The sequence below is a fragment of the Xenopus laevis genome, chromosome 6S (genome assembly GCF_017654675.1).
Source record: "Xenopus laevis strain J_2021 chromosome 6S, Xenopus_laevis_v10.1, whole genome shotgun sequence".
In the NCBI taxonomy this organism is placed as follows: Eukaryota; Metazoa; Chordata; class Amphibia; order Anura; family Pipidae; genus Xenopus; species Xenopus laevis.
In genome coordinates, this window is record NC_054382.1 from 20,082,974 (window position 1) to 20,106,248 (window position 23,275).

The 23,275-nt window shown below is 38.0% G+C and overlaps 1 protein-coding gene across 14 annotated transcripts in view; it reads right to left on the reverse strand.

The window, feature by feature from the left end:
• Nucleotides 1–23,275, reverse strand: part of LOC108719864 (protein AF-10) — a 160,494-nt gene that overhangs the window by 76,958 nt on the left and 60,261 nt on the right. For 9 of the 14 annotated variants that reach the window (XR_005962166.1, XM_018269102.2, XM_018269105.2 and 6 more), the window contains 3 exons: nt 11,660–11,769; nt 3,590–3,693; nt 2,443–2,536 (listed from right to left, as the gene is read on the reverse strand). Coding sequence is in view for 13 of the 14 variants with exons in the window: in XM_018269102.2 (XP_018124591.1) it covers nt 2,443–2,536; nt 3,590–3,693; nt 11,660–11,769 (308 nt within the window). In the remaining variant the exon portion in view is untranslated. Of the gene's footprint in view, nt 1–2,442; nt 2,537–3,589; nt 3,694–11,425; nt 11,476–11,659; nt 11,771–23,275 lie in introns of those variants that run through there. The other 5 variants (XM_018269109.2, XM_041567421.1, XM_018269110.2 and 2 more) reach the window with 3 other exon arrangements.

Here is a 23,275-nt window from a genome sequence, read left to right on the forward strand (position 1 = left end):
GTAACCCAATCACTGTATCCCTTTGTTAAGTTCTCAATGGACCTTTCTTAATTATTCTCCCTGTACATATTTAGACTGATACTAGTCTCAGAGCAGCCTGATATCAATACATGGATCTTTAAATGAAGACATTTTGCTTTCATCAACATTTGTCCCTGGTACGTTAGTACATGTCGAACATTATACAGTCATATCACAGTTACAGTGGTGTGAAAAACTATTTGCCCCCTTCCTGATTTCTTATTCTTTTGCATGTTTGTCACACTTAAATGTTTCTGCTCATCAAAAACCGTTAACTATTAGTCAAAGATAACATAATTGAACACAAAATGCAGTTTTTAAATGAAGGTTTACGTTATTAAGGGAGAAAAAAAAACTCCAAATGTACATGGGCCTGTGTGAAAAAGTGATTGCCCCCCTTGTTAAAAAATAACGTAACTGTGGTTTATCACACCTGAGTTCAATTTCAAAGGTTATAAAGCCATTTCTAAAGCTTTGGGACTCCAGCGAACCACAGTGAGAGCCATTATCCACAAATGGCAAAAACATGGAACAGTGGTGAACCTTCCCAGGAGTGGCCGACCGACCAAAATTACCCCAAGAGCGCAGAGACAACTCATCCGAGAGGCCACAAAAGACCCAAGGACAACATCTAAAGAACTGCAGGCCTCACTTGCCTCAATTAAGGTCAGTGTTCACGACTCCACCATAAGAAAGAGACTGGGCAAAAACGGCCTGCATGGCAGATTTCCAAGGCGCAAACCACTTTTAAGCAAAAAGAACATTAAGGCTCGTCTCAATTTTGCTAAAAAACATCTCAATGATTGCCAAGACTTTTGGGAAAATACCTTGTGGACCGACGAGACAAAAGTTGAACTTTTTGGAAGGTGCGCGTCCCGTTACATCTGGCGTAAAAGTAACACAGCATTTCAGAAAAAGAACATCATACCAACAGTAAAATATGGTGGTGGTAGTGTGATGGTCTGGGGTTGTTTTGCTGCTTCAGGACCTGGAAGACTTGCTGTGATAGATGGAACCATGAATTCTACTGTCTACCAGAAAATCCTGAAGGAGAATGTCCGGCCATCTGTTCGTCAACTCAAGCTGAAGCGATCTTGGGTGCTGCAGCAGGACAATGACCCAAAACACACCAGCAAATCCACCTCTGAATGGCTGAAGAAAAACAAAATGAAGACTTTGGAGTGGCCTAGTCAAAGTCCTGACCTGAATCCTATTGAGATGTTGTGGCATGACCTTAAAAAGGCGGTTCATGCTAGAAAACCCTCAAATAAAGCTGAATTACAACAATTCTGCAAAGATGAGTGGGCCAAAATTCCTCCAGCGCGCTGTAAAAGACTCGTTGCAAGTTATCGCAAACGCTTGATTGCAGTTATTGCTGCTAAGGGTGGCCCAACCAGTTATTAGGTTCAGGGGGCAATTACTTTTTCACACAGGTTTGGATTTCTTTTCTCCCTAAATAATAAAAACACTCATTTAAAAACTACATTTTGTGTTTACTTGGGTTATCTTTGACTATCTTTGACTAATAGTTAAATGTGTTTGATGATCAGAAACATTTTGTGTGACAAACATGCAAAAGAATAAAAATCCGGAAGGGGGCAAATAGTTTTTCACACCACTGTATACTGTATAGTTTCGAATACAAAAAAAGTACAAAAAAGCAATTGACATATGTACACAATAGGTTTACATTAATACTGATGTGGTTGTCACACAATGGGCCTATCCTCAAATCCATCCTTTTTTCATTGTTTAATGAATTGTTCAACTTTAAAAAAAATTTAGTATGATGCAGAGCAGTGTTCCTTAACCAATGTGGTTGATGAGCAATATTTTGATCGCCAATCCCTTTGATTCTTGCATGAAAACCAGGTGTACTGCCAGAGGGGCTACCAATAATCACAGCCCATAATTGGCAACCGTAGGAACTATCTGCATGCTTTTTTGCAACTTTTATTAACATATGAATGTGGCTCACGGGTAAAAAAATAAAGGTTTGGGATCCCTGATGTAGAGTGATATTCTGAGACAATTAGCAGTTGTTCTTTTTTATTAATTGTGGTTTTTGAGTTATTTAGATTTTTATTCAGCAGCTCTCCAGTTTGCAGTTGCAGCAATCTGGTTGCTAAGGTACCTAGCAAACATGAAAAACGAAGGCCAATTGAAAAGTTTCTTAGAATTAGCCAGTCTATACTTACTACAAGCTAACAGGAAGGTAAACCACCCCTGAAATTGCATACATCTGAACTCCTGGCAAAACTATATTTTTATTTTGAATCATTAGAAGTGCTGTTTTGGGCAGATAAAGAATATAATTTCAGCATTTTATATGGGATCTAATAAAACAATGGACAATTTCAGTCTTGCTTATCTTACATTTACTATTTACATTAAGATGCCATATATAAGGTAAATGCTTACCAGTTTGCTGTAGTGATATTTACAATAACCACAGTACTGCACATTATCTGCACCGTTCCCTTCTTCTTCACAAAGAAGCCCAGCAAGCTGTGCACTGCAATACAAATGAAATAACGGAGTATTTTCCACCGCATACAAAATATCTCATGATTCCCATTCCTGATTTCTCCTTCACAAACATCCAGCACTGGTGAGAAGGCAGTGGAGCCGATGGTTCACAAATCACACCACAGTTATTCATTTTATAAAGATTGCTTTACTGGGGCAGAGACTGATGTGAATGAAGAATAATCTGCATTAAAGACTACATATATGCATCAACGCTATGCAAATAACACATAATAAAAATAACTCTCTGAAACTGGAAAGAGTAGGTTTCTGGTAAGCTCATTATAATAAATATAATACTGCTTTAAACAACCTGCAAACTATCTGGATGTGTGAATAGTGGCGTTGATATAAAATAAATATACATACAGGTGTGGGATCCAGTATCCGGAAACCAGTTATCCAGAAAGCTACAAATTACAGAATGGCCATTTCCAATAAATGTGATTTCCTTTTTCTTTGTAATAATAAAAACAGTACTGTGTACTTGATCGAAACTAATATATCATTAATCCTTATTGGTGGCAAAAACAGCCTATTGGGTAATTGGGTTTATGGGGAGGCCCATTTATCAAAGGTCGAATTTCGAATTCATGGGATTTAATAAATTCGAACATACTCGAAATTCGATTGGGAGGTTAAGAAAAAAAAGTTCAATATCTAAAACTCAAACGAATATTACAGATGCGAACTCTAATTAAATTAGACTAAACCCTCTCCAAAAAACTAGAATGTCAGGAAGGCTAATAACATTACAAATTGGTCATTGGACCTCTCCCATTGACTTATACATGAACCCGGAAGGTTTACGTTGGTGAATAGTCGGATTCTAATTATTCCCCGGGTATAGGTTTGATAAATCTCGAAATTGAAATTAAAATTAGAATCAAGTTTGGATATTTCACAGTTCGAATTTGAAAGTTTTGACCATAAAATAATTTCAAAAATTTGAATTTCCAATTCGACCATTAATAAATCTGCCCATAAAATTTACAGCTGAATCTAGTGAATATAATAACAAAAATTAGTATGTAAATACCAAGTAACATGGAAGGCCTGTCGACATCCGTGTTTATTGCAGGTCATACAAGCACCAGTAGCAGCTTTGCTCTCTCTTCCTTGCTCATCACAAATATAGCATGTCTATAAGGGAAAACAAAGCAAATTAGAGCCAGCAATAAAATAATTCTTAAATATGGCAAGTGCTTTACAACTGCAAATAGCATTGATACAGTGAATACTATATTTTTATAATGCACGGGTAAATAAAACATTGCAGACTAGGCCGATCATGCAGGTAAACATCTTCGTTTTGTTTGTGGTTCTGCACTGGCAGGTTATGGGCAGATTATTACAATATTGAATATTTTTCTGTCTCTACTCTAACTCATATTCAATATCCTAAGTACAAAACATATCAATGTAACCGAATCTTATAATGGAAATGGAACTTTTTTTTGAATCATGCCCTGAAAAACAATAGAAGCGTTAGTTTGCTTTATTATACAGCCAACTGTACAAATGTTCCTTATAACCACAAGACTGATAAAAGGCTATAGGCGCAGGAAATATTCCCATCCAGAAAATAGGTACAGCAGTCCGAGGCTCTCCGGAAACTAAAAATTTTTGTAGCTTGGATGGAAGCATAAAATTAACCAGAATGAACCCCGTTCTCACTGCACAACTATATAATTCTGAACTAATGGCACAGAATCAAACAAATAGAGGAATGTTATTAGACAAATGCAAAAATGAAAAAGGTTTGTGTGGCTTTAACAACCAAGGAGTTGCTGAACAACCCACTCTACCCAGCTTTAAAGGAACAGTTCAGTATAAAAATAAAAACTTGGTAAATAGACAGGCTGTGCAAAATAAAACATGTTTCTAATATAGTTAGTCAGGCAAAAATGTAATGTATAAAGGCTGGAGTGACTGGATGTCTAACATAATAGCCAGAACACTACTTCCTGCTTTTCAGCTCTGAGTTAGTCAGCGACTTGAAGGGGGCTCACATGAGACACATAACTATTCAGTGAGTTTGCAATTGATTCTAAGCATTCAGCTCAGATTCAAAAGCAACAGTTATGACCCATACTGCCTGGTAACCAATCAGTGGAAAGCAAGAGAGCTGCAAAGCAGGAAGTAGTGTTCTGGCTATTATGTTACAGATCCAGTCACTCCAGCCTTTATACATTACATTTTTGGCTAACTAACTATATTAGAAAAATGTTTTATTTTGCACAGCCTATCTATTTACCCAGTTTTTATTTTAATACTGAACAATTCCTTTAAGCAAAATGGGCATGGGTTGGCAGCCATCGGATGTCCCAAGTGAACACCCAGAATTACAATAGGCCGCCTAGATCTTACGCTGCCTAAATATGTTAGGCAACAAGAAAGTCCGTGAGAAGGTTAAGGCAGAAGAATTCACAAGAAAGTATCACTGCTTGGATCATGTCTTGAGTGACTTCCCCCTTTGATCAATCACATCGAGGAAGTAAGTTTGACATTAAGTCAAAGACTAATCTACAGACAAAAACGTCCTAGGAGATAAGGGTTCTTTTAGAACAAACACAAAATCCAGAAAATTTGGGATTGTTGTACAGGTATGGGACCTGTTATCCAGAATGCTTGGGACCTGGGGCTTTCTGGATAATGGATCTTTCTGTAATTTACTAGAAAATCATGTAAACATTAAATAAACCTAATAAACTGGTTTTGCTTCCAATGAGGATCTTTCTGGATAACGGGTTTCCGCATAACGGATTCCATACCTGTAGCACTTTTCCATCTGAAGGAAGAAAAATGTAATGAACAGTTTGTGTCTTGGTAGCTTCCAATGGAGAACGGACTACTTATGTCAGATTCACAAAATAATATCATTTCTCAAAAGAGAAACATATTTTTTTTTATATTTAATTTTGAAATCTGACATGGGGCTAGAAAAATTGTCAGTTTCCCAGCTGCCCTCAGTCATGTGACTTGTGCTCTGATAAACGTGAGGTACTGTTTACTGCAGTACTGCAAGTTGGAGTCATATCGCCCCCTCCCTTTCCCCCCCAGCAGCCTAACAACAGAATAATGGGAAGTTAACCATATAGCAGCTCCCTAACACAAGATCACATCTGCCTGGTAGATCTAAGAACAACACTCAATAGTAAAATCCAGGTCCCACTGAGACACATTCAGTTACATTGAGTAGGAGAAAGCCTACCAGAAAGCAGTTCCATCCTGTGCTGGCTCTTTCTGAAAGCACATGACCTGAAGGCAAAATGACCTGAGATTGCTGGTTCAGGAATTACATTTTATATTGTTGAGTGAATTATTTGCAGCGTAAACAGTGTAATTGAGCAATAAAAACTAAATAATAAAAATAATGACAAAATCCCTTTAAACTTCTCACCATATATCTGCCAAACTGATCAACTGGATCTAAAGTAGGGAAATGTGCATCCAACCCTATGATTGCAGGTTTATTGCGAACATGGTTTAAAGCTATAAAAAAAAGGGCAAAAGTGCTTATATTCCCACGGGAAAAAGACACCTACAGCTTACACATAGAAAACTAATTTTACTCTCAGGAGAGTTTAACCTCTTCTCAACCACTACAAGCACTGATCCTTGACAGGCTGATGCATGCAGGCCGTGTTTTATTGCAGCCCCAGTATACAGTACATGCACTTTTCCAATGCCCCTAGTTTCATCTATTATGGGAAAAATGGTTTGTATTATTCAATCGGAGCAGGAGACTTTCCCACGTTTGTTTGTAAATTGTGAGCAAAGATAGATTTAGCCTTAGCTGAAAAGAGGGGGGAGCTATTATTCAGCAGGGACCTTGGAAATCATACTGCTTATCAAACGGACTGACAATGTTCTTGGAAAAGTCTCCTTCCTGAATCCTCCCAGCCCTGAAGATAACATACTTTTCAAATCATCAAACCAAATAATACATGTTAAGCTGGTTATACACAATATGATCTGCTCATTTGAAGAAATTCTTTGTTTTGGTGGATCATTGTGGGCCAATGCCAAAGCCCAGTCACAGATTGGTCAGACACAACATTGTCTGAGCTGCACACATGGGCTAATACTTTACTTACTTGGTGTGAAAGGGCAGCTAATATAGTCTAGTGCATTAGAGTCCTGAGTGTTACCAATTTTTGAAACCCGCACCACCATTTTTGACTGCTCGGACCTGCTACCTAATCCAATCAGCAACTGCCTTATCCGTAAACCCAATCCACAACCTGCGGACTATCATAAACAGGAAGTGCTGGTGTTGCAAACCAGAAGTGACATCATCATAAAAAATCATCATAAAAAATTACATTTGTGTAAAGGAGTAAAAATTGCTAAAGATAAGACCCCCTAACCAGATCCACAAACCCACTAACCCGCATCCATACACGCATTGGAAAGTCCTACCTGCGTTTTCTGCAAATAAAACTGCGCGTTACAGCTGGCAATGCAGGACTCCACCATTATATATGATTTGTTTTACATTTGGATGCCAACACCATTTAATATGGCTCCTCTACTACAAAACTTACACACATTTGTGCAACATGACACTGCATTGTGTACAAAAGCTACAAGGGTAAGAGCTCATCATTTCTATTTGAAAATTCCCTTAGCAATTATGGAATAACACTACCAGTAGGGTTGCCACCTTTAAAAAAAAAAAAAAATTACCATGGTGGTGGGGGTGTAAAAGAAAGGGGCGGGGTGTGACACAAAAAGGTACGGAGCTGATGAGGGCGTCACAAAGGGGGCGGAGCCATGGGGAGTAGCGTCACAAAAGTAAGTTTTCATCGGCGGGCAAGGGATTTTGTAAATGGTATTACAAATTACTGACAGCTACATTGCCGGTAAATTTGTAATACCGGCACTGGCAGGTGTTTTACCGGCTAGGCCGGTAAAATACCGGCCGGATGGCAACCCTAACTACCAGGTAGAAAAAGAAGTGCTGCAGTTCTTATTGCCTTGTTCATTTGTCAGTAATGGAGTTAAATTTGTCATACACCTCCCTTACTACACTGTATTGCTGCAAAGGAAAAATTGCTCAGGTAAGAGTTAAAGAGGACTATTCCCCCTTTTTGTTCCCATTCTCAAGGTTTATTTGTTGTGATGTTAATTATTTCTGTGTGCTTGCTATTTAACGAGGTTTATTTGTCAGTGACAATGCCCACATATTCTTACACACATCAAAGGGACTCAAGTGCTGTTTTGTATCCAGTCTCAATGCCTTCATTTCCTGTTTCTGTCTAGTCCAAAACCAGATTAGCAATAATAATATGAGGCCCAAGAAACACTGGCAACACTTGGAATTTTTAATAACAAAAATCGGTCTAAAATTAGATACAAATGTTTGTGCAATAACATGAAGACACAGGCAGACTTTTGGGTAGGAAAAGGGTGAGGGAACAAAAAGGGAATCACTGCAAATGAAGCTATACTAATGTGGACATATGTAAACATGTAATTCAAAAAATGCACAACACCACAATCAACCCAATAGCTAAGGAGAAATATTCTTTAATGGAATCACAGTCTGAAGCATGTCAATTGGATAGATCTAAAGCGCTATATTGGATTACGCTCGTCACCAATCTCATGACTGATCTATGAAGAAAGGAATGCCAACACTTTATCTAGAATAGCTTGTATATGGCTAGTGTCAACATATCATAGATTTCTTATATATAATCTTACAGTTTAAGGGTCAAGATTGTAAATTATAAAGGGAGAATTCGGATGCCTATAGGCACCAATAGCAGCACCTGCCAGGGTTCTTATAGGCAGTGTGGTTGTCCACACAGGTAGAGGATCCGTTATCTGGAAACCCATTATCCAGAAAGCTCAGAATTACGGAAAGGTCATCTCCCATAGACTCCATTTTATCCAAATAATCCAAATTTTTAATCATTATTTCCTTTTTCCCTGTAATAATAAAACATTAGCTTGTAATTGAACCACACTAAAATATAATCAATCCTTATTGGAAGCACAACCAGCCTGTTTGGTTTATTTAATGTTTACATGATTTTCTAGTAGACTATGAAGATCTAAATTATGGAAAGATCCGTTATCTGGAAAACACCAAGTCCCGAGCATTCTGCATAACATACATAAACACACATTATATATAGTTTTTAAGGCTAAAGTGTTTACACCATTATAACTCATTATTTCCATTGCTCCTAACTTGAACAAGAATAGCATCATTTCTGCCAACTTTGTTTCTACTTTGTAAAATAACATAAGGCCCTAGGGATGCTCTGCAATGCAATGTGTGCTTTCAGTCTGCACCAAAACTGTGTATTTTATGATTTCCTATACATATTTGATATGTGAGAACAAAGTGGATTACTTTCCCTATGCATGGATTTGCAAATTCAACTAATCACTACATCACGGCTTTCATTGGCTGAGGGTGCCTGGGCCTGACTTTACAGATTTCGGCAAAGACTTTAAGGGATTTTATGTTTATTGTCCGAAATAATTTTCTCCTTCACACTTTGAGGTTTTGGTTCACCAATGTTACCATAACAAATTCCGTACTATCAAGTTGCACTGGATTAAAGCTAGCTAGTGCATTAGAATTGAAGCTCAACTTAAAGAAGCAGAAGAAAAACAAAAAACACAAAAAGATAATATAATGCCTGTAATAATATAGCTTTAACACAGAGTTAAAAGACAAGGCAGACTTTAGGTGTGAGAAAACTCTGCAGAAATAATGCAAAATGAAAGGAGCTTAGTTGCTACTTCTTTTCTCTCAAAACAGTGTTTCCCCTAACTAATATAAGTACTGCAACTACCCACACCAAGACTGACAGAATAAAGAGCAGTAACCCAAAGCAACCAATAAAATGTTTGCTTTGAAACAGGTGATCAGTAAATGCTAATTGCTGATTAGTTGCTATAGGTTACTGCACCTGGGCAAACAGTGCATTTTATTACATAACCCCAATAATAATTACACTGGAATGTAAGGTTTACAGAAAACGGTATTATTTCATTAGCTGGTCATACATTGAGTTTTGTCTCCACCCAATCAGAATGCTTTGTGTGCCCAACCCTTCATTGGGAACATGTACCCAGTTACAGTGGTTATAAAATACTATATTACTATAAATAAAGCACTGCGTATCTTGACAGCGCTATATAAATGATGATGATAAATACTATACTAGCAGCTAGGCAGGATAAAATAGAGTTGATGGACGTGTGTCCTTTTTCAAGCTAACTTACTATGTTACTATATATAATTGGCTTAAAGGTTATTTCTCAAAACCCATTTTGTTAGTTGTCGTCTACTTATGGCGAATGGCCAAAATGTCCTTATATTTGGGCACTCAATACCCATTCTAATGACTGGAGCATGTAATATCTATAGCACATACTGTAATACTGACGTCTGTGCTCTTAAGCGATAGTGGCTACTACAGTTTTGTCATACTGCCTAGAGTTCAACAGGCTATTCCCCTAGCCTAAAATTTGGACAGTGACTTGATTGGAGGTATACGGTAAGTGCCATTATACAAAACAGGCCTCCATACAGAAGACTTCATTAAAAATAAATATCTGTGTTGACGGTCTGACTCTACACTGACACTACTACACTATTGTGTTAAACGTGGGTTGTAGAGTTTACCCTTGTGATTTCTAAACCTAAATAAAATAGAGGATATTGTGTATTTGTCCAGGATTATTTACAGGTCAATATGACATTATCACTCATAAGAAATAACATACGTCCTACTGAACTAAGAAAGACATATTAGCAGTCATGTCAGGGTTCCAGCTTAAGGCTGCTAGTCTCATAAAGATATAATTATATGGATAATTAGACTAAGTTATATTCAGAATCCATTACTCTAAGCATTTCTCAGGTAATATATCATTACTTTTCTCTCTCTCTTACATATAGGTCATACTTGAATTTAAATCATTTTAAAGGGCCAGTGACACAAAAACGAATTTGTTTATGCATTTTCTATAATATTCGGTTAGATTCATTGTGTTCTGGCTTCAGAGGCTGTTTCAGTTTTATAACGAAGCTTCTGTGCAATTCAATTTGAAATAAAGGGGCAACAGGACACAAATATTAGGGATGCAACGAATCCCGGATTCGGTTAGAGATTTGGCCAGGATTCTGCCTTTTTCAGCAGGATTCGGATTCCAAACCAAATCCGAATATACAAATTAGGGGCATGGAGGGAAATCACATGATTTTTTGTCACAAAACAAGGAAGACATTTTTTCCCCCTTCCCACCCCTAATTTGCATATTCAAATTAGGATTCTGATTAGGTTCGGTATTTGGCGGTATCTTTTCGGATTCGTGGGTTCGGCCAAATCCAAATAGTGGATTTGGTGCATCCCTAACAAATATACATAAAAAATAAGCTCTGTGTAATGCAATGGTTTTACATGAGATAAACAGTCAAATGCCATTCATGGCTCTCTACAGAATTATAAAAGAAACAACTTTTAAACAAAATAGGACATTGAGGTCAGGAAATAATTAATGTGTTTCTGCTGGATGGACAGCCACAAACTATATGTAAAAAAAAATATGGTATTACTAGTCCTTTAAGGACGTACAAGCATTACATTGCTAAATATTCCTATCCTGCAGGATAAACATGCAGCTATGGGATCTATTATCTGAAAACCGATTATCCAGACATCTCCAAAATATCAATGCCATTTTCCAGTTTAAAAAAAAAAAAGTCTCTGCAATAAGACAATACCTCGTAGTTGAAGTTAGACAAAAAACCCACACTGATGACAGAATTACTGAGTTGTAATAATGTTTCTGTATTTTAGTAATCTTCAGGTATGGCGTGGCATATTTAAGAAAGACCCCTTACCCAGAAAAGTCCAAAATCAAAGTGTTCCATCAAGATAATAGATCACATATCTGTAGTTAGATGAATTAAAATTAATTTATTTCAATTTGTTAATTTTTCTTTACAATAAAAAACAAAAACAAATTCAACTAACATCTACTGGCTTGTTCCTCAGCTGTTTTTTTTTCTTTTCCTTATGTATATTTGCATTAGAAATAGTAAGTATCTAAACTTTTTTCAGGTAAAGCATTTTACCTTGTTGTATCTCTCATGGGGCACAGACTGTAACACAATCGGCTCCATTGTAGAAACATTAGCAAACTGAACCTCTGGTATATATAGTGCACATACCACGTGAGCCCAACCTAGAAAACAAAATGCTTTGTTACCAAATGCAATAAGAAATCTTCATAGATTCTAAGTACACAACTGAATAATGGTCTTTTGTTAACTAACACAGGTAAGAGAGAATATAAACCTTGTTTATTCACAGGCCTTACTTCAGATTTTGTTTTTGAATTATCATTTAAACATATTGCCTTTAGTTATGAAGCACAGCGAACATTGTCTATCTACTTATTCATATTTATCTGCAGGAGGAGTAGCAGGCATGTGCTTTAAAGGGGTTGTTCACCTTAAAGTTAACGTATAGTATGATGTAGAGCAGTGGTCCCCAACCTTTTTTACCTGCGAGCCACATTTATATGTAAAAAGAGTTGGGGAGCAACACAAACATGAAAAAGTCCCTTGGGGTGCCAAATAAGGGCTGTGATTGGCTATTTGGTAGCCCCTATGTTGACAGGGAGCCAACAAGGGGCTCTACTTGGCACTATACTTAGTTTTTATGCAATTAAAACTTGCTTTCAAGCTTGAAATTCAAAAATAAGCACCTGCTTTGAGGACCCTGAGAGCACCATCCAAGGGGTTGGAGAGCAACATGTTGCTCGCGAGCTACTGGTTGGGGACCACTGATGTAGAGAGTAATTGTTTGAAACAGTTTGCATTGATTTTCATTTTTTATTATTTTTGGTTTTTGAGTTATTTAGCTTTATATTCAGCAGCTCTCCATTTGGCAATTTGGCAAGATGAGAAATGAAAATTAGCAATAACAATAAATGTGTAGCCTTACAGAGCATTTGCTTTTTAGCCGGAAAGAGTCAGAAGGAAAAAGGCAATTATAAAACTATAAATAATAAATAATGAAAACCAATGGGAAAAGTTGCTTAGAATTGGCCATTCTATTACATACTAAAAGTTTACTTAAAGGTGAACCACCCCTTTAACACAATCAGCTTGTCCATTCATCCACAAGCCAATGATCAACAAGGGCCAATTAAGACCCTTCTGAAGATGAACACATCCAGGGCCCTTCACTTTTCTCTGATAAGTATTCTCTAGTATACCCAATCATATATGAATAGGGAATAGCTACAGGCCAATATGCTTGAGCCAACAGCCAATATAAGCCAATGTATGGCAAACTTATTGCTTGCCAACAGTGTGCCTAATAATACAAAAATAAACAATCACTGCTTGAACTGAAATTAAAAGCAGGATTTTTTTCCAAATCAACAATTGGTCTGCCTAATGTCCCTTTCAGATAAGTTTACTTGCTGTTCTCTTAAAGTGAAGTTATTACTGAAATGTGTATGTAGACCTAGTATCAGGTCTACTAAGCCTGCATCATAAATGTTTTTGTTGATAAAATATAACAGGAAGGCTTTTTTCCTATCATATAAATAAGCCACGGGCTTCCATATTTGTAAAAAAAAACCAAAAAACAAACAACAATATAAGAAGGTAAGAAAGTAGATCTAAAAGAGTGTTAGTGTTGTTGCTATTTAAGAGTTTTAAGCTCCCCATAGACGCGACGATTCTTCTTGCAGAACGACCGATTTTAGGGAAGTCCGACCAATCCTTCGATATTATCGTGCGGTTAGTGGGATTCAAACGACCTTAAGATTTTTCGGCCGACATCTGTCAGGAAATTGATCGACCAGGTCAAAAAATCTTTGTCGGTCCCAGTGCAATCTATCTATGTTTGCAGGGCCAAGCAGAAAGCTCCCCTTTTTTTTCCTGGCAAATTGGTCTTTTTAGTTGATGGTCAATTCGTACGATCGTTCAGAGAAAATCGTGATCTCACAATGATCTTTTAAAAATCTCAACATCTATGGCCAACTTTAGATGCTATGACAAATGCTTACTAACCTGCAAACCATCCCAAACCAACAAAACACTCGAAAGCTATAGCTATTAGCAATCTCTCCAGTGTGGACCTGACCTAAACATTTCCAGTGGAGCAATTTTAATGGACCAGAAACACAAAAAAAAATGAAAGGGTTTTCTATGACTTTACATATAAATGTACAGCTACCATTCACTGTGGTTTGCTTTAGTGGTTCAAATAAAGTTTAAATAAATAAGGTGCTGGCTGAGTAACCACAGAGGGGGAAGCCAATATTTAATTTGAAATAAAAGACTTTTTATAAAATACAACGATTTTGGTACTTAACCAGAGAGATAGCCAGGGGACAAAAACATTTCTTAAAAAAATATATATTATTCATGCTTGACAGAGCAGGCAGCATGGAGTGTGATAAAAAAATGAAACTGCAAATTGTGCAACTGGTAGATCCCCCTTGCCAGATGCCTCATGCAAGCTGTATTAAGCCCACATTCAAACCAATGGGATTAAGTTGCCAGCCCTATGGTTGTACTTACACACTACTTTGACTTAAATGTTATAAACACAATTACACTTCAATGTAAATTGGTAGGTAGCAAGAGAATATAAGATCCTGTAAAAGAACCAGCTTCACTGCACTGCAATATGTTTTATTATGAAAAGAAATGGAGGGAAAAAAAATCACCTCAGAGACATAATGTGTGTGTGGAGTCTCCCAGAATAGGCTATTGTAATCATGCCAGAAACAGCAGCAGATTTCTGACTACTAATAGCCAACATAATTCTGTGCAACTTGACCAGCGTCCAAATTCTAGTCCCCAAAGGTAAACACAGGCTTCAATGGCCAAACCAATAAGTCAATATACTTTTCAGCATTCTGTTAAACACATATGAATCTGCCTAATGTAATTCACTCAAGAGTTAGAAAAGAAAACATCTGAGTGACAAAAAAATACCCACAAATGTTAATCACAAGTCTGGCTAGAACAAATCATAAAACAGGAACTGGTGCGCACTGACAGTTTATTGTGCTATTCATAGGCACGTCCCTATTAAAATAGTTGAAATATTTTGTGCAAATACTGTATGTTTAATTTTGTCTAGTTAGGAAGTTGGGCAGAAGCAGTTTTCTTTGTACCCCTCCCACCAGAGCACAGACAACTGACAATTAGTACTTTGTGGCCAGAAAGTAAGTAGTACAAGTGAACATCGCTGTCCTCCAACTACTAAGGAAAGCCACGTGCAATAACAAGCTATTGTAGTGTGGGGCCACATAGAACATCTGGGTCACACATTTTTAAGAAGCTTAATTAGAGACATTCAGCATTTAGATCACATCTGTTCATGTATGCGGGGAACAGAGTACATGAACAGATGTGGCAGCCGCGATCGGATGGAATTGATCTGGTCGAATTGCGGCCACCGCATCTGTTCATGTATGCGGTCCCCCGATTCGACCGCCTGTATCAGATGCATTATGATCCGATTGTTGGGCCCTAGGGCCCACGATCGAATCAGATCAATACCGCCCACTTCAATGTGGGCATATCGGGGAGAGAACCCCTCGTTTGGCGTCATCGCCAAACGAGTGGATCTCTACGTCTGCGGCCACCTTTATAGGCGGTTGAAATCAAGAGCAGCTGATTTGGTGTACTAAGAAGATTCTCAATGCAACATCAAAGTAATGATGAGGTGGTAAAAAAGTTTTATGATCTAAATGCTGAATGGCTCTAATTAAGCTTCTTAAAAAATCGACCGGGAAAGCCTGTCCGATGGCCTCACACATGGACCAATAAGCCTTAAGGCTATGCAAAGCAGAATGTGTCATCACAGCAAAGAACATCTTAGGAAGAAATTGCAATCAATGTCAAACCCCAGAACACAACAGTGAAGACTAAGGTCCAAACTTTGGTTCAATAAAAGGATGTCATTTATGGAGTTCCATTTAGGGTCATATTGTTGTTTTTATCTCATGAGGCAACTTTGGGGGGAAAAAGCAGCACCAATGATTTGCAGTTGCTGGTGGAAAAGCATTTTCAGGAAATTAGTTACCTGAGATAGAGCATAGTGTCTTTGGAATTTTTTTTTCTTTTTCAAAATATATCAGTTAGTAGTGCTGTTACAGTAGAATTCTGCACTGAAATCAGTTTTTCAAAATAGCAAACAGATTTTTTTTTTTTTTGAAAAAAAATGTAATTTTGAAATATAGACATATTGTCAGTTCTCCAGGTGCCCCCAGTCATGTCACTTGTGCTCTGATAAACTTAAGACACTCTTTACTGCTGTACTGCAAGTTGGAGTGATATCCCCCCATCTGCCCATCAGCAGAACAATGGGAAGGTAACCAGATAATAGATGCCTGGTAGATATAAGAACAACTCCCACAGTCCCACTGTGACACCTTCATTTACATTGAGAAGGAGAAAAAATAGCCTGTCTGAAAGCAGTTCCATCCTAAAGTGCTGGCTCTTTCTGAAAGCACATGACCAGGTAAAATGACCGGAGATGGCTGCCTACACACCAATATTACAGCTAACTGGGTTATGAGTGAAATTTTACATTGTAGAGTGAATTATCTGAAATGTAAACAGTGCAATTTACAAATAAAAGATATACCATAAAAATCATGACAGAATCCCTTTAAGGTAAAGTCCTGGGTGGAATCAATTTTTGAAGCCCAACCGTGACCTGCAACCTGCATTTTAACCCGCTATCAAACCTGCAACTGCCTTATCTGCAACCAGATCCGTGACCCGCTGACCACCAAGATACAGGAAGTGTTGTTTCTGTAAACCAGAAGTGACCCCATCAGTCAGGGGCAGAAAAAAAAAGTTTTTTACAAAAATGTGTAAACTTGCTATAGATAAGACCCCTGACCCAACCTGCAAACCCGTATCTATACCTAGAAATCCTACTCACAAGTCACCCTACGCGCTGCAGAACTCTACGTTAAGGGTGATGGCACACGGGACATTATGTTGCCCTCTGTAAATCTTGGCTACGGTACACGATTTTGTTTCCTTCCTACCAGCTCAAAAGGCAAATTTCAAGTGGGGAAACATACGTATTGCAAAGTTGCCCAAAGTTTCCTTGTAAGTTCCATGATTGCCAATAATAATCTGTACAGGATCTTTACGCGGATAGCTAGTTTATGACATAGAATGAAAGCTCAGATGGGTGTATGTCTAAGCACAAAGAATAGAGAGAACACAGAAAGGAAAAAAAAGAAAGAAATTAAAAGAGATAAGCAAGTGTCCAGGATGAAAAAGACTAAAAACATTTATCATTTCCTTCCTATTTTTCTGAGTGATACATGAGTGTCAGCTCTAATGCCTTGAATGAATGCTATGTGTTTAGGGTCAGCCTCATACTGAGCCATGAAGCAGTAGCTAGCACAGTAAAATGCATTGTAATAAAAAGAGTGCATGCAACTGCCAAAGGTAAACATTAAAGGAAAACTATACCCCCCAAACAATGTAGGTCTCTATTAAAAGATACTGAGTAAAACAGCTCATGTGTAAAACCCTGCTTCATGTAAATGAACCATTATCATAATAATATACTTTTTTAGTAGTATGTGCCATTGGGTAATCATAAATAGAAAGTTGCCATTTTAAAAAATAAGGGCCGCCCCCTGAGATCGTAAGATTCACTGTGCACACATACAAACCACATGTAAGGTCACATGAGCCAATTAACAGACAGAGTTCTGCCTTTTGCTTCCTCACTTCTTCCTGTTACAGTTAGTGTTGTAGTATTTCTGGTCACGTGATCTCTGAGGCAGCACCGATAGAGTCACGAAATGGTGGCTCAAGGCAAGAGATGTAAAAGGGCAATATTTATGTAAATATATATTCCAGTTTGGTAAGATTCTTTAATATGTCATTCAATTTGATATAAACTATCTGTTGCTTAAGTATTCATTTTGGGGGTATAGTTTTCCTTTAACAAGAAAAACCTGCTGACTCAAACGTTGGCAAGGGAGCTTCCTCAGGCGTTATATCTCCGGGCTAACCTCTGAATGAAAAACCATGACATGTTAAAACACCCCTCTGCTGTTTGCTGGCTTAATACCAGACAGACACACGTGGTAAATCTTGGTGAAAAGCTGTCACAAAGAATGCAGTTACACAGCATTCCTGATAATCAGCCAGATGGTCCAGATTTCACTAACAACTTTTGTATTGTAACAATCCTCCCCCACCGGCTTTCAGGCTGCCTTCAGAGGTGCCAATGAGAAACCCAAGAAACTATCTGCTCTGTAATAAATGGAGCAATATGCAATCATCTTTCAAAAAAAAAAATTAAAAAAAAAAAAACCTTTATTGCGATTCAGTTTAGAAGATAATTAAAATGTGCCCATTAGGTTAAAACATAGCACATTTCTGATAAAGCCATCTTGTTTAAGGACTGCTTATTATATGGACCCTGCATTTATATAGACCACTAGCTTCTCCAACAAAGCCTACAAAGAAACAGACAACAGCCACATAAGTGGAGCTAAAGGGGTTTTAGACTTTAAATTAGCTTTTAGTATGATGTAGCAAGTAATATCCTAAGAAAATCTGCAATTGAGTTATTTAGTGGTTTATTCAGCAGCTCTCCAGTTTGCAATTTCTACAATCTGGGTGATAGGGTCCAAATAACCTCAGCAACCATTCACCGATTTGAATAAAAGATGAAAATATGAATAGGAGAGAATAAAAAGAGAAGTAATAAAAAGTAGCAACAATAATACACAGAGCATTTGTTTTTAGATGGGGTCAGCGACCCCCATTAGAAAGCTGGAAAGATTAAGAAGGCGGCAAACAATTCAAAAAACAGAAAAAAAAATGAAGCCTAATTGAAAAGCTGCTTAGAATTAGCTATTCTATAACACACTAAGGGCTCTTACAGACGAGCGTTTGAAGCTGCGCTCCCCTGCGTTCCGTTTTTATGCGTTCAGCCGCAGGGGAGCGGAGGAGTAGCCGCATTCAATTTTTTTCAATGGGGCTGTACTCACACAGGCGCATGTAGGCGCCGAACGCAGGTTGAGACGCAACATGCTGCATTTTTCCTGCGTTCAGAACCTACATGCGCCTGTGTGAGTACAGCCCCATTGAAAAAAACTGAATGCGCCTACTCCTGCACTCCCTGCGGCTGAACGCATAAAACCGGAATGCAGGGGAGCGCAGCTTCAAACGCTCGTCTGTAAGAGCCCTAAAAGTTAGCTTAACGCTAAACCACCCATTTAATAACTTATTTTGCCTGCACAAAACTGCACTAGATGATTGAGAGTTTGCTCTCAAACCACAAAGTGAATTACCCAAAGGTTGAAAGGTCAAAAACAGAACACCTGGATGGGAGACCAAACCAACTAGTATGGTAACAATCTTCATCTGTCAGTGGGAGGTGTAGCACCAGCAACATCAGGAGGGTTGTAAATTGTATTAATATTTAGGCAATTATCCTTAATCCAAAAGGGGCCAATCTGGATAATCTCATGTGGCTGGCTGAATTGATTAATATCTGACCAATATTGCCTATAATAGCAAGGTCCATGCCACATATGACAAAACTTATTTAAAAAAAGTTATGGATTTTTTAAAAATAAAAACAATGCGGGGCATTTTTAACCTAAGTTGTATTTATGGTCCTGACTTCTAATGAGATGTGTTTTTTGTTTTTTAAAAGATGCTTATTTTTGCTTTTTGGAACTATTTCAGTATGATTCTGCACTGTAATGAAAAAAAAAAAAAACACCCAAAAATAACGTGCACTCAACATGTCACCCTATGTGGGCTTCTTCCAGCATCAAGGAAGTGCTATGTGGGGGCCAAATCATTGCCAGGTGTGCAGTGAAACTCTATCTTCCTTTAACCCCCTCGCTGCTAGCAGTTCTACATACCAAATCCTCAGGATTATAAACAATAACAAACTCCCTTTCAATTCTCTTTGGATGCCTGTGTGCTGGCAAGAGTTCTTTGAGCTCCTCCGGTTATAATAATGGATGTTTGCATTTCTTTAATTAGAAAAGCGACTGCCCAGACTGCTTTCCCACAAACAGAATTATGGAGCAAAAAAATTTGTACTTTAGCACAAAGGTTTCTTTCCAAAAAGCAAAGCTGCCCATGCCACAAAAAAAGCTCCATGCTACTGGGGGAGACATTTCTTTAAAGGAGAAGGAAAGCTACGGAGGCATTTTATTGCCGCCTCTCAGCCATAAGGGGATCGTAGAAGTGGCAGGTTGTGCAGAAATGTAATGTCTGCCGGCAGGCCGCCTTCAAAAGGACTTTCTGCTGTTACTCCCTTTCCATCGCAGCTTTGAATGAAGTTCTGGGAGTATCAGCAGAAAGTCCTTTAGAAGACATTGCATTTGTGCACAACTCCCAGAAGGCTGAGAGGTGGCGACCTCCAGAGAGAGACAAATAAATCCGATTTAACGATCAAAGCTCCCTTCTCACTACCACTCGGGCTACAACACCCGCAAAAAGACATATATGCCTGCACCCAAACAATGAATTTGTGAGTAGTTCTTAGTACACATATTTCAATTGTAAAAGACATACCACACCATATACTGTTTTCTTCATTTAGACATTTAGGAAACACCATTTTAGCGGATACCAGCGCACTGGATCCTGCATAACCAATACTACATAAAGTGGACGTGTGGATCCACACTTTTGATCGGTGCTGCTAACCCATTAGACTTTCTAAACTGCGCAGAGCTCAAACTTCTTTGCATATTTTCAAAGTAATTAAAATATGATGCACTGTTGCCCTGCACTGGTGGTTTTTCCTCATAAACATTACAATCGTTTATACAAACAAGCTGCTGTGTAGCCATGGGGGCAGCCATTCAAAGCTGAAAAAGGAGAAAAGGCACAGGATACACAGCAGATAACAGATAAGCCCTATAGTATACAATGGGATTCTTCAGAACATATCTGTTATCTACTGTGTATCCTGTGCTTGAATGGCTGCCCCATGGATACACCGCAGCTTGTTGATGTAAACTACAGTAGTGTTTCTGAAGCAAAGACACAATTTTTAGCAGTGCAGCCCAACAATAAATTATATTGTAATTAGGGATGCACCAAATCCAGGATTTGGTTCGGGATTCGGATTTGCCCGAATCTTTCTGCCCGGCCAACCGAATCTGAATTAGGGGTGAGAAGGGCCCTTACTACCCCTAATTTGCATATACAAATTAGGATTCAGATTCAGTTAGGCCAAATCTTCCTAGAAGGATTCAGGGGTTTGTCCGAATCCAAAATAGTGGATTGGCGTTAAAACACTTTCAATATTTGGTGTTACCATTCCTTTTAATAAAGATTCCTTAAAGGGGACCCATCACCCAGATGCTACCCTGATGCCACCCAAATAAAAGTCCCTTTCAAATGAAATATATTTATTATTATTAAAGCTTCTATAACCATTCTAAACTCATTTAAATCTCAACCATCAATCATATTTTGCCTTCCCTGTCTCGATAACTGAAGCACATCAATCATTTTCACATCCATTTTCTGCACTTTCTAGATGTCAGTTCATCCTCACTTGCCACCTCCACCTATGCATGGGCATGCACAGGTCCTCATTTCTGATGCATACAATAGAATCGATTTAAAGAGCACCAATAATCAAAAAATATTTCCCATACCAGAGGTGAAGGCTAATACGACCTACACTCCAGGTGCACGAATCAATAGTTTTTTGCTTCTTTTTTTCAATGCCCCCTGCAAGTTATATGCCGTCCACACCAAGAGGGAGCACCCAGTGTGAGTGGCCATGTTGTGACACTAAGCAAAGTGCCACAGCTCTTCAATGTTCTCCCCAGGATAGAAAACATGCCCAGGTGGGGAAAAAAAGGAGGTGGGTGGAAATTTTTAAAAAAAAAGCATTAAAGTAGCAATTGGTTTTATAGAAGCTAGGATGTTGTGTTTTGGCAATACAATTCTCGGACCTAGTGGCTTCTCTTTTTTTTTTTTTTTTTTTAAATTTTGAGCACGAGAGAGGTGCATGTGGGAAAGGAGCTAGGCGGTCACTAAAAAGGAGAACTATGCTCTTGGTTGTTATATGCATGTGTGTGAATGCACATGCATGCCCATAATGAGCGAGCCGGTAGAGTGGCTAACTATGTAGGTGCATGTGACAACATGGCTGCCGCCCGCACTGGGACCTCCCTTCAGGTGTCAGTAGCATAGTGCTCACAGAGAGCAATATTTTTTTTTTTTTTTTTAAAAGAAGAAAAAAAACAATGGTTTCCCCAAATGTCCCATAAGCAGACAATACAAGAGTACACAGTTTGGGTAAGAACTGCAAGTAAGGCAAAGATCAAACAAGACAAGTACATACTGTCAATTCACTGTACAAACAAAACACTAGATTAGTATGGTAAAATTCTAACAAAAACATGCTAGCAACCACCTAACCATATAGAACGGTCTCCTGTCATTCATTTTCCACCGACACGAGCTGTAGATTCTGCCAAGTGGAACTGGTATAATATTCCATAGACAACCACAATTAATTGAGCAAATGTTTAGGCTCCTATGTACTTAAAATGGCAGTTAAAATTCAGTTCCCAATCTAGACATGGTTTCATGCAGTTATAGGATCATGGAACTCTCTGTGGCATACAATAACATTTCCCCCCTACACCTCACATACACACACATCCATTAATACAATATTACTGTACAGAAAGTACAACACCAGATACTAGAAGTACAGGTATGGGATCAGTTATCCAGAAACCCATTATCCAGAAAGCTCTGAATTACAGAAAGTTAGTCTCCCATACACTCCATTTTATTCAAATAATGCAAATTTTTAAAAATTAGTTGTGTTTTCTCATTAATAATAAAACAGTACCTTATTCTTGATCCAAACATATATATATATATATATTATTAATTATTAGAAACAAAACCAGCCTATTGGGTTTATTTAATGTTTACATGATTTTCTAATAGACTTATGGTATATGGATCCAAATTAGGGAAATATCCATTATCTGGAAAACCCCAGGTACCAAGCATTTTGGATAACAGACCCCATACAGACCTGTACAACAGTTCTTGCATTATACAGGTACTGTATGGAATCGAAACCCGTTATCGAGAAAGTTCCAAATAAGGAATGAACATCTCCCATAGACTCCGTTATAATCAAATAATCCAAATCTTTAAAAAAATATTTCCTTTTTCTCTGTAATAAAACAGTACATTGTACTTGATCCAAACTAAGTTATAACCCATCCTTTTTGGAAGCAAAGCTAGTCTATTGGGTTTATTTAATGTTTACATGATTTTCTAGTAAACTTAAGGTATGAAGATCCAAATTACGGAAAGATCCATTATCCAGAAAAACCCAGAAAATCCCTAAGCATTCTGGATAACAGGTCCCATACCTGTAATAACTTCTACAAGTCTGTCATAAGCTGTGTTTTTCAATTTTGTGTTTACTCTTTTAATAACTCCCCTAATCTACACATACCCCTGTACATAAAATATCCAGTATAGACCAGTGTCAGCATTCCTTGTTATGATATAAAATACATTAAAATCAAAAACGTTTCTTCCATCCATGGGTAAAACCCTTGAAGACAGAGACTGCAATGATCGATTCATTCGTTTCAAGGGAAATTATTCTTTAGTGTGAAGACAAGTCAGATGTAACCGACCAAGAAAACTCATGCT